The following is an 11,166-nucleotide window of genomic DNA, read 5'->3' as shown; positions in this document are numbered from 1 at the left end:
TAATTGCCCTGCGTAGGTGTGGGTTCTCACTACTTCTCCCAACCCATCCAAGATTCCTCAGACTGGGAGCAGCACAGGAGAGGAACCAGCCACTGAGGACTATCTTAGGAACAGCATGGAGAGCAAATGGAGTGGTTGGGTGCTGATCCTCTTTGTGTGCCTGGGCTCCTACCAAGGTAAGGCCAGGCCTGGGGGTAGAACTCAAGGAGTACCCAGAAAACCCCTCTGAACCCCAAAGCTGTTCACAGCTACAATATTTAAGCTCCATAGTCTGCTTTGTTCCTCTGGTGGTGGAGTTAGGCCAGAGGAGAGCTTGGGAAAGTGGCACCACTGACTGGTTTATGTCTTGCCCACCTGAGATTTGAGTGTTGTGACTTCTACCCTTAAAGGTGATCTTGGGACAAAAGGTAGTTTGCTCCCTCTTTTCACTGGAGAGCAGGAATTTGGATGGAGCTGGTGTTTTGCTGGTGTGTGGAAGGAGGGAGGCCAGCTGGTGAGACATTTTGGGGAGGAGGGCTGTTTTTCTGCTTCTGCCCATGATGCTGGGACCTGGATCTGAATGTATGAGCTTGGGGAAGCCATGAAGTTATCCTTGTGTGATGCAAGGATCATGTTCTCACCTGAAGCTGCCCCTTTCTCTAGGGGCTATGGATGAGGTACAGCAGTCAGGAAGCTTCCTCTGCTGTGGCTTGCTGAGCTCTGGGTAGGGTGGTGAACACAGTGTCATGGCCTGGTGTCCTGTGGAGATTTCTCATCATTAAGGATTTGGGACTCTGAACAAATTCTCCTGCAGCAGAACTTCTGCTGTCCTCTGGGCACCCCCAACCCTGATAAGAGTGAGAAAATCCTAAGTTTTCATGTGAACATCAGGAAAAAGATTTTCATGGTGTGGGAGACAGCTGTGGAGCAGGCTGCCTAGAGAGGCTGTGGAGTCTCCTGCTCTGGAGATGCTCAAAACCCACCTGGATGCGTTCCTCTGTGATCTGCTCTAGGTGATCCCGCTCTGGCAGGGGGGGTTGGACTTGGATGATCTTTTGAGGTCACTTCCACCCCCTATCATTCTGTGATAACTGACTCATGCCTCTCCCATGCCCAGAAAACAAGGTGGGAAGAGCCTGTTTCAATCCCCAGCCCTTGCTTAAGGGGAAATCGTGTATTTCAGGGGAAGTTTCCTCAGGGAAGCTGTGGAGCCCTGCTCCTGAGCCAGAATAAAAGCCCTTTTAGAGGGAGGAATTCCTTTTCCACCCTAATTGCCCAGGCTTGGTGCACCTGCCTCCTCCAGTGTGATCTGCCCAGGTGTGGACTTCATGGTGGAGCATATGTGGCCTGGTGATGGGGGTAGAGATGCTGAGGTGTTCCAGCCAGCAACAAGCAGAGCAGGAAAGTTCAGCCAGGCTCAGCACGTCCATCCTCCAGGCAACGCCTGCCCTAGGAGCTGGCGGCAGCTTGTGTGAGGGTAGCCTGGCTTCGTGGCACAGTGTGGCTAGAAGAGCTGTGGGCCCAGGGCCCACCATGAGCTTTGGAGAAGGATTTTGGTGCTGGAAGAGCATATTTATGGTGTTGCTGTAACAGGGGTGTGCACCAGGCCGGGAACTGGGGCGCCAGAGCCCACGCCACCACCCCTGGGCTTTACGTCACAACCTGCTCGCCAGGCTCTGCCGGCTCAGCCAGCACGCTCCGGGGCTCCACGGAATGCCGACTCAGCCCTGTCCCATCTGGAGCTTCATGATGGATCCTGCACTGAGCAAAGCCCACCTCACCCCACGGGGGGGCTGACAGTCCAGGGACAAGGCAGTCCTGGTTGCCACCATGGTGACATGGGACTTGCCCCATGCTCTGTGCCAGGGCTTTCCAAAAATGGCATCATCTGACATCCTGTTGCCTGGGTGCCCAGCAGCATGAGGTGGCTCTAGCAGGGCTCTTTAAAAGGTAGAGGTGAGCTCAAAGGCCACTGCTTGCCCCAGCTGCCTGCCCTGTGGCAATGCTTTCCACTTTGGGAAGCTCCACCTGCTCTCAGCAGCTGGGCATTGTCATTATTTTTCATTATTTTTCTGGCCCTGCACTTGGTATTTGAGTTTCAGCTTGAGCAGAATGAGGAGGGAGCATCAAATGGGGTGGAGGTGGAGGGGGGTTGAGGGGGAAGGTGCAGCTCCAAACCAGGCCAAGTAAATCCATACCATGCTGAGGGCCAGTACTGGTCGCTGATGTTGCCACACTTTGAGTACTGGGTTCAGTTCTGGGCCCTTTGCTGCAAGCAGGACATTGAGATGATCGATCAGGTCCAGAGAAGGGCAGCAAAGCTGGTGAAGGGTCTGGAGAACAAGGCTGGTGAGGAGCAGCTGAGGGACCTGGAGATGTGTTCAGTCTGGAGAAAAGGAGATTGAGAGGAGACATCATTACCTTCTATCTGAAAGGAGGTAGGGCTGAGGTGGGAGCTGTTATCTTCCCCCTCATATTTAATGATAGAACAAGAAGCAATGGCCTGAAATTGTTCCATATGGAGTTTTAGGCTGGATGTTATGAAAAATTCCTTTACTGAGAGAGTGGTCAGGCATTGGAACAGGCTGCCCAGGGGGGGTGGTGGAGTCACTATCCCTAGAGGTAGAGGTGTTCAATAACTGTGTGGAGGTGAGACTTTGGGACATGGTTTAATGGCCATGGCAGTTTTAAGCTGAAGGTTGGACTTGATAAGCTTAGAGGTCTTTTCCAACAGAAACAGTTCTGTGACTCTATGCTGTTGCTGGCAGCATCCTTACCCTACTGGTACAGCTGCCAGCATGGGGCTGTGAAAGATGCCCACCTCTATAGGCCAGGCAGCTCAGAAACAAGCTATGGAGTTGTTACCTCCCTTCTCCTTCTTTTTTTTGGTGCTGCCCCTTAACACCTCCTCTGACTCACCAATCCTGTTTGTCCTGATACCAGAGTTACAAAAATAAATCTCTCTCTCTCAGCTGATGAGGTGATCGAGGCATGGTGGTGGTGCTGCTGCTGGAGTGGTGTGTGGGAAGCACTGCATGGGAAACCAGGGAGACTCACCCTGCCCCAGGGCTTGCTCCTGCCCTGCTGCTGTCACTCAATGGGGTAATCGGGGCTCAAATGGCACCCACTAAGCTGTGGCAGTGCTTTTGGGAGTGGGCAAGGCTGGTGGTGGTGGAGTATCAAAAGACCCCCTCCCTCAGCCCCTTCATCCCTGAACACTTGCTGGGTGCTCCAAGGTATCTCAAGCTGCTGGAGAGAGTGCAGTGGAGGGCTACAAGGATGATGAGGGGACTGGAGGGCACTGCCTGATGAGGAGAGGCTGAAGGACCTGGGACTTTTTAGTCTGGAGAAGAGAGAGGGCATGTGCTAGATGTTTATAAACACCTGAGGACTGGCCAGGAGAGGGGGGACAGGCTCTGCTCACTGCTCCCTGGGATAGGACAAGGAGCAATGGGTGTAAGCTGCAGCACAGGAGGTTCCACCTCAACACAAGGGGGGACTTCTTTACTGTAAGGGTCACAGAGCACTGGAACAGGCTCCCCAGAGAGGCTCTGGGGTCTCCTTCTCTGGAGGCTTTCCAGGCCTGTCTGGATGTGTTCCTCTGTGCTCTGTGTTAGATAGTATTGTCCTGCCCTGGCAGGGGGGTTGACTCGATGATCAACTTGGGTCCCTTCCAACCCCTAACATCCTGTGAACCTGCTGCTCCAACATGTCTTGTGGATGAGCCAAAGGTGCTGCCAGAATCCAGCATGCAGGAAAAGCAGCATTTGGGGAGAAGCCTGATAAGGGCAGGGCAGGTTGAAGGAGCAGTTTCTGCCTTGGCTTTCATTCCTGCTGTGCAAGGTCATATCCCAAAAGCCCAGCGTGGTGGAGGTTGGAAGACACCTCTGGAGCTCAACTAGTCCAACCCTGCTGCTAAAGCAGGGTCACCCACAGCAGGCTGCTCAGGCTCACAATGTCCAGGTGGGTTTGGATTCTCTCTAGAGGAGGAGACTCCAGAGTCAGTTTGGACAACCTGCTCCAGGGCTTCTGCCCACTCACAGCAAAGAAGTTTTTCCTTGTGTTCAGATGGAACCTCCTGGGTTCCAGGTTGTGGCTGTTGCCCCTGGTCCTGTCACTGGGCACCACTGACAAGAGTCTGGCCCCATCCTCCCACCCTGCTCTTTAGATATTGATTAGCATTGATCAGATCCCTTCTCAGGCTGCCCTTCTCCAGCCTAAACAGCTTCAGGGCAGCCTCAGGCCAATCTCCACAACCCCGCTGCCATTGTGAAAGCTCAGGGCAAGAGGCTGAGAGCCTTTCCTCAGAAGAGAGATGTTTCAAGTCCCTCAACATCTTTATAGCCTCTGCTGGTCTCTCTCTCCAGTATTTCCCTGTCTCTCCTGAACTGGGGTGCCCACAATACTCCAGTATTTCCCTGTCTCTCCTGAACTGGGGTGCCCACAATACTCCAGTATTTCCCTGTCTCTCCTGAACTGGGGTGCCCACAATACTCCAGCTGTGGCTTAAGTAGGGCAGAGGTGGAAGAGGACTTCCCTCAACCTGCTGGTCACACAAATATCATAGAATCTTTGAGGTTGGAAAAGACCTCCAAGATCAAGTCCAATCTTCCAACTACGGCCAAGACTAGGTGTTAGAATCTGGGTGCAAATGCTCGGGGGGGGTGGGTGGGGTGTGGGGTGTGAGGGGTTGGTGCTTTGTTTAGAAACAGCAGCTGCAGGAAGGTATGCAGCAGAAACTGTTCATTTGTGGATGTTCTCCTCCCCACTTCCCCCCGGCTTTGAGAAGCAGCTCCTGCCCTAAGCCAGGCAGCAGAGGGCTTGGGCTGTGCTGGCTCCTCACCTCCTCCCTGTTCGCATCCTGGGTGGGCGCAGCCCCCTCTGGCAGTCACCGCTTGCCCCATCGCCAGTGCCTCCTGGCACACCAAGGTGCCAATTAACTCGCCGGCGCTGCGCCGCGCCCTGCCACCACGCCGGGGCTCTGCAGGCAGGGGAAAACGCTGCTGTTGGGAGGAAATACACCCCGTAAAAGTCAATTCCACCCGAAAATGGGCTTGCTCAACCGTTGCCGGGAGCCGTGGCGTGGCTCCTGGGCTGCTGTGTGGGGCTGAGGTGCAGGTTTGCTGGGTTTATAAGCAAGTCACCTCCCCAGCCTGTCAAAGAGAGCTGTAAAGCTGAGGGTGGTCCCCAAAGTCATTTAGCTTTCGACACTGGTCAATGATTTTTTTGAAGCCAAGCCCAGCTTTGATGGGCAGTCATGTGCTGGATGTCACAGCAGCTGTGGGCCAATCTCCACAACCCCACTGTCACTGTGAAAGAGCAGGGCTAGATGCTGAGGAGCATCACCCTGGTGTCAAGGTGCTGATGGGGAGGTTGGTTCGAAGCAAGAGATGGTCTCAGGGTGCCCTGGGGCTGAGGTGCTGATGCTGTTGCTAAACTACCGGGTGAAAGGACAAAGGGGAATGGATACAAACTGTAACCCAGGAGGTTCCATCTGAAGAGAAGTTCTTTGGAGTGAGGGTGCTGGAGCCCTGGAAAAGGCTGCCGAGAGAGGTTCAAGGCAAGATTGGATGTGGCACTTGGTGCCATGGTCTAGCCTTGAGCTCTGTGGTTAAGGGTTGGACTTATGATCTGTGAGGTCTCTTCCAACCCTGATAATACTGTGATACTGTGCAGTGTCTCCTCCTGTGGAGAGATTCCAAACCCTCCTGGCCGTTGTGATTCGGACTGGAAGTTGTTCAGCAGGCAGGAGAGTGGTGAGAGCCTGGAATGGGTTGCTCAGGGAGGCACTTGAGGCCCCATCTCTGAAGATGTTTAAGGCCAGGCTGGATGAGGCTGTGGACAGGCTGCTTTAGGGTAGGGTGTCCCTGCCCATGGCAGGGGGAGTTGGAACTGGATGATCCTTGTGGTCCCTTCCAACCCTGACCAATTCTATGATCCTGGGCTTGCTGCTGTGGGTGACACTGCTGGAGCATAGGGGTTGGCCTGGATGATCTCCAGAGGTCTCTTCCAACCCCATGGTTTTATGATGCTATGGTCTCCTCTGCCCCCTTGCAGCTGGGGCCAGTCCCCTCCACGAATGCAGCGAGCGGCCGGAGGATTGGTGCCGTGATGCAGTGACGGCAGCCAAATGCGGGGCGCTGGAGCTCTGCCAGATCACCGCCTGGGACAAGGCCCTGGGGGTAACCACACCAGCAGTGAGGGATGGAGGGATGCTCCCATTGCACCCCAGAACCTGGGGCTGGGGGGGGGTGGTGGGGAATCCCAGTCTGCCCACCGTGATGTTGTTTTGTCTGAAGGGGGAGTGACAAAAACGAGTTGGTCCCCCATGATATATCCTAGTGGCCCTCGGTGGAGTGATTCTGGGATGGAGAGTTGGGATTTGGGAAGCAAGTGTGGGGCGTGGGTGCCATGGCAGCACCCCGATGTGGCATATCCCTTTTGTTGCAGCAGAAGGGGCTCCCATGTCACCTCTGTCAGGTGGTGGTCTCTGTAGTGGGCAAGATCCTTCAGGACAATCGCACTGAGGTGGGTCATGGACAGAGAAGGTGTGTGTGGAGCTGGGGGTTATGTGTCCCCCACTACCCTGTGTGGCCAACCCAGCCCTGACCCCTCTTCTTGTTACCTAGGAAAAGCTGCGGCTCTTCTTGGATAAGAGATGCCAGTACCTGCCCTTCCAGGACTGGTCTGTCAAGTGCAAGAAGATGGTGAACACTGGCATCCTCATCCTTGTCCAGCTGGGCAAGCAAGTGCTGGTAACTGGCAGAGGGAGGACCCCTCCCCCCCTCCCCCCTCCCTCCCTGGATTTCCATTTCTTCATGGTTTGGGGTGTCCTGAGGTCTTGCAGAGCAGGGGAGCCTGGGGAAAAAAAAACCTCTGTGAGCTGCAGATGGGGAGGGAAATGACCTGGGGATGGAGACAACCTGGGCCTGGAGTGGGGAGCAGGGTAGTGAGGCAGAGCCAGCCTCAAGCCCCCTGCTTTCTGCTTCCCCAGTCAGACCCAAAGGTGGTGTGTGGGACCATCAAGATGTGCCAGCCACGGGAGAACCCCACAGGGGCCCTGAAGTTCCAGAAGCCACCACCGCTCCCTGAAGGCCACGCTCAGGACTTTGCTGACCTGGTTGCCCCTTTCATTGCCAACGTGCCCCTCCTGCTCTACCCCCAGGACCTGCCTCGTGGTGAGGCCCAGGTACACAGGCACAAGCACAAGGGTACGCGAGGATGAGGGTCACCTGCCATACAGCTGAAATGGCATCAGACTGGGGTGGCACCAGTCTGAGGCTGGGATGTTGGAGGAGGCAAGGGGGGGACTAGAGTGATTTGGGACAAAATGCTACCCCAGATTGCAACTGGCATTTAAATGCCAGCCCTGCAAATCCAGGCATGGATGGCTGGGTTGTATTTTGGAGGGCACCAATGCATTCATGCCGATGTTGTCCCTCAGGAGACACAAGAGTTGTGTGGGGACTGCCTGCAGCTGGTGGCTGCAGTGAAGCTGGAGCTGGTGACCAACTCTGGCTTCACCCAGACTCTCGTTTCTCACTTCGAGCCGGCATGCAAGGGCTTGGCACCTGATCTGGCACAGCAGGTAAGGCTTCCAGCATCGTGCTGGGCTTGCTCCTCAATGCCACCATGGCACAGGCACACCTTTTGCAGCCATCTGCTTTCAAGCAGCACCCATGGGGTTGGGCACTGCTGGCAGAGTGGTGGGGTGTCCACCCTGGTCACTGATGTTGTGTCTCCCACATGCAGTGCAAGCTCTACCTGACCGAATACACAGCCGTGGCCACCCAGATGCTCCAGTACATGGTAAGCCAACAAGTGGCTCCTGGAGGTGCTGACACTGGGTGGGTGGGTGACCATGCAGATCTGAGCGGCACAGTGAAGGGCATTTCGTCAGGAAATGTGGGCCCCCTGCTCTAGTTCTGCTAATTACCCTCCCAGCTTAGTGAAGGGTTTGCCCTGCTCTCTGGTTTGCAGTCACTGTAACCCTCTTTTCATTTCCACCCTTTATTGCTGCTCTCCGGCCCCTCCACTGGCAGCTGGCTGAGGTAAGTGACACCAACACCCATCATGGGTCACCCTCTGTGGGGAAGTGGGGAGCACAGGCTCACCCTCCTGGTGGTGATGCCTGACCAATTTGGGATGGCTCTCTCTCTCTCTCCAGGACCCGACGGACCTGTGTGGCCACCTGGGACTCTGCTCCTCCACCTCACAGCTCTCTCTCCAGACACTGTTCACAGAGAAGGTGATGAAGGTTCTGAGCACACTGAGGGTAAGTGAGGACCCTCCCATAGCTCTGCCATGCTCCTTAAAACCCAAACACTGGGAGGAGAAAGCCTTATTTTGCATTCTTGTCCCAGACCATCTCCGTTTTCCCGAGGTGGGGAGTATCTTTCATGGGGGTTGTTGGCTGGGATGGGGACAGCTCTGGGGGGGCTTGGCCTGTGCCCCACCACCTTGTCCCAACAGGCTGAGAGGACCCAGCCTCTGTGTGAAATGTGCGAGTTCGCTGTGAAGGCAGCTGAGAGCCTCCTGGAGAACAACGTGACGGAGGTGAGCCCTGCTGCTGCTGCGGTCTGGGGATGCTGGAGGAGGGCTGGGAAAGATGGGGGGCAAAAGGGCCAGCAAGGAAGGGGTATTCCCTTTGCCTGCCTTCTCCCGGCAGGAGCAACTAGTGAATGACATCGAGAAGGTGTGCTACATGCTGCCCCACGGCGTCATCGGGCAGTGCAAGGACTTTGTTGACTCCTACGGCAAGGCTGTGGTCATCATGCTGCTGGAGGCCACCGACCCCGCGGCCATCTGCACCATGCTGCACTGCTGCCCCCGCGACGGGGACGCCCACAGAAGTGAGCCCGGGGCACACGGGTGGCACACAAACACCAAGTCCCCAGAAAGCAGAGCGCTGAGGGGGGTGCTAACCACCCCCTCCCTGTGTCCCACAGGGGCTGCCTCGCTGGAGCAGCTGATGGTGGGGGCGGGTGGCTTCTGCAACGTCTGCCAGATCATCATCACCTACTTCGACAACGAGCTGCTGAAGAACGAGACGTTGGCAGAGCTGAGCGACGTACTGGAGAAGGGCTGCGAGCTGCTGCCCACACCTTTCACAGGCAAGGTGAGCTGGAGGGGATAGCACCCAGCTTGGCAGCGACCCCCCAACACGCTGCCGCTGAGCTCACCCCTTCTCTCCTTCCCAGTGCGAGGCGCTCGTGGTGCAGTATGAGCCAGCGGCTGTGCGGCTCCTGGTGCAGGTGCTGGACCCCAACTTCATCTGCACTGTAAGTGCTGGATGGGGCATCCCATGCCATGGCGGCAGCAGGGGCTCAGGGTGCTCGTGGGGTTTCTAATCCTTCCCTCTTCCACCCTTTTTCCTTTGTAATGCAGAAACTAAGAGCCTGTGACTCACCCGAGGAGGATCTCCTGGGCTCAGACCCCTGTGTCTGGGGCCCACAATACTGGTGCAAGAACATGGACACAGCAGTTGAGTGCAATGTAAGTGTCTGTCACATCTGCCTCCCCAGGGCTGGTCAGGGTCTGGGGGGGTCTCCCCCTACTATTCCTTCCCATCTCTCCTTAGGCTGTTGAACACTGCCAACGTCGCCTATGGAACTAGGAGCCACCTCCCCATCTGGCTGGGCTTACCTTGCTGTTTTGGTTCAGGATCCTGGACACCTTCCCTTGGATGGGCCTCTGCCTGTGGACAGCAATGGCAGGAGCCCACCAGCCTCACCCCCCTGACAGGGGGTTTGGGGATCCCCAGCCACCTCTGCCACTTCCTTTTCCACCCTTGGGTCTTGGATTTCCAAATCAGGTTAAGGGACTCTCATATTTTCAGGACTTGGGGTTTCAGCCGTGCTGTGTCTTGGGCTGACTGCAAAATCCAACTGTCCCTCTTCATCCCCATCACAATCCTGCTCTGAACTACTCATAAGGCCCAGATCCTGCAACGTGGATCCATGCCCATAGGCTGGGCTGGTTTCTGCTGCTCGGTCAGTGGCAGGTTTTGTTGGCTTTGGCAAGCCCAGCCCTTTGCTGGCCCCTCTTCAAATAGGGGTGCCTTTTAATGTTATTTTTTTTGTCCCTCTGGTCACCTGTTAAAGAAACAAAATGGATTTAAATCACCTGTGGTGCCTGGCTTTGCAGGACACCTGCAGGACACTGACTTGGAGTCCAACCAGTTGCTGGAGGTGTATAGAGATAAATATATTTTAAAGAGTCACTGGGCAAAAAATAAATGAGCGAGTCTAGGGGCAAAGATTTCCCTTCATGCACACATCCCTGATGCTGACTCAGCTGTGGTGGCAAGAGGGAGCTGGGTGCTGGCTTGTCCCTCCCAGCTGTGGGTGGGGGGCATTCCCACAGCACCCAGTCCTGAGTGGGCACGGGAGCATCTCACCACAAATAAACTCTTCATGTGAGCCCAGCTGGTTGTTGACCTCCTCTTTCTCCTGGGGTGCTGGCAAGCACCTGCAGAATGATCATTATCATGAGTGCTGTGTCCAGTTCTGGGCTCCTCAATTCAAGAGAGATGTTGAGGTGCTGGAAGGTGTCCAGAGAAGGGCATCAGAGCTGGTGAGTGGCCTGGAGCACAGCCCTGTGAGGAGAGGCTGAGGGAGCTGGGGGTGTTTGGGCTGGAGAAGAGGAGGCTCAGGGCTGACCTCATTGCTGTCTACAACTCCCTGAAGGGAGGCTGTAGCCAGGTCGGGTTGGTCTCTTGTGCTAGGCAAGCAGCAACAGAACAAGGGGACACAGTCTCAAGTTGTGCCAGGGGAGGTCTAGGATGGATGTGAGGAGGAAGTTGTTGTCCGAGAGAGTGATTGGCATTGGAATGGGCTGCCCAGGGAGGTGGTGGAGATGCCATCCCTGGAGATGTTCAAGCAAAGGCTGGATGAGGCACGTGGTGCCACGGTCTCGTTGACTGAACAGGGTTGGGTACTAGGTTAGAGTGGATGATCTTGGAGCTCTGTTCCAGCCTGGTTGATTCTATGAAGTGGGGAGGTCCCTGGTTTGCTGGGTTCATTTTTGGGATTGTCAGTACAAGAAGGACAGTGAGGTGCTGGAGCAGGTCCAGCGAAGGACAACGATGCTGGTGAAGGGTCTGGAGAACAGGTCTGGTGAGGAGCAGCTGAGGGAATTGGGGTTGTTTAGACTGGAGTAGAGGAGGCTGAGGGGAGATCTCATTGC

At 55.6% G+C, this 11,166-nt stretch overlaps 1 protein-coding gene across 1 annotated transcript; it reads left to right on the top strand.

Moving 5' to 3' along the window:
* The first annotated feature begins 115 nt into the window (after positions 1–115).
* Positions 116–10,398, top strand: LOC135176528 (prosaposin-like). Its single transcript, XM_064145666.1, has 15 exons — positions 116–176; positions 6,037–6,161; positions 6,430–6,507; positions 6,609–6,734; positions 6,974–7,162; positions 7,424–7,567; positions 7,732–7,788; positions 8,022–8,030; positions 8,147–8,254; positions 8,452–8,535; positions 8,648–8,826; positions 8,926–9,097; positions 9,180–9,260; positions 9,367–9,474; positions 9,560–10,398. The coding sequence occupies exons 1-15, from the start codon at positions 116–118 to the stop codon at positions 9,593–9,595; spliced, it is 1,557 nt and encodes a 518-aa protein (XP_064001736.1). The 3' UTR covers positions 9,596–10,398.
* The last annotated feature ends 768 nt before the right edge of the window (positions 10,399–11,166 follow it).

The sequence above is a fragment of the Pogoniulus pusillus genome, chromosome 6 (genome assembly GCF_015220805.1).
Source record: "Pogoniulus pusillus isolate bPogPus1 chromosome 6, bPogPus1.pri, whole genome shotgun sequence".
NCBI classification, from domain to species: domain Eukaryota; kingdom Metazoa; phylum Chordata; class Aves; order Piciformes; family Lybiidae; genus Pogoniulus; species Pogoniulus pusillus.
The sequence above is the reverse complement of the archived record's forward strand: the minus strand, read 5'-3'. Positions and strand labels throughout refer to the sequence as shown.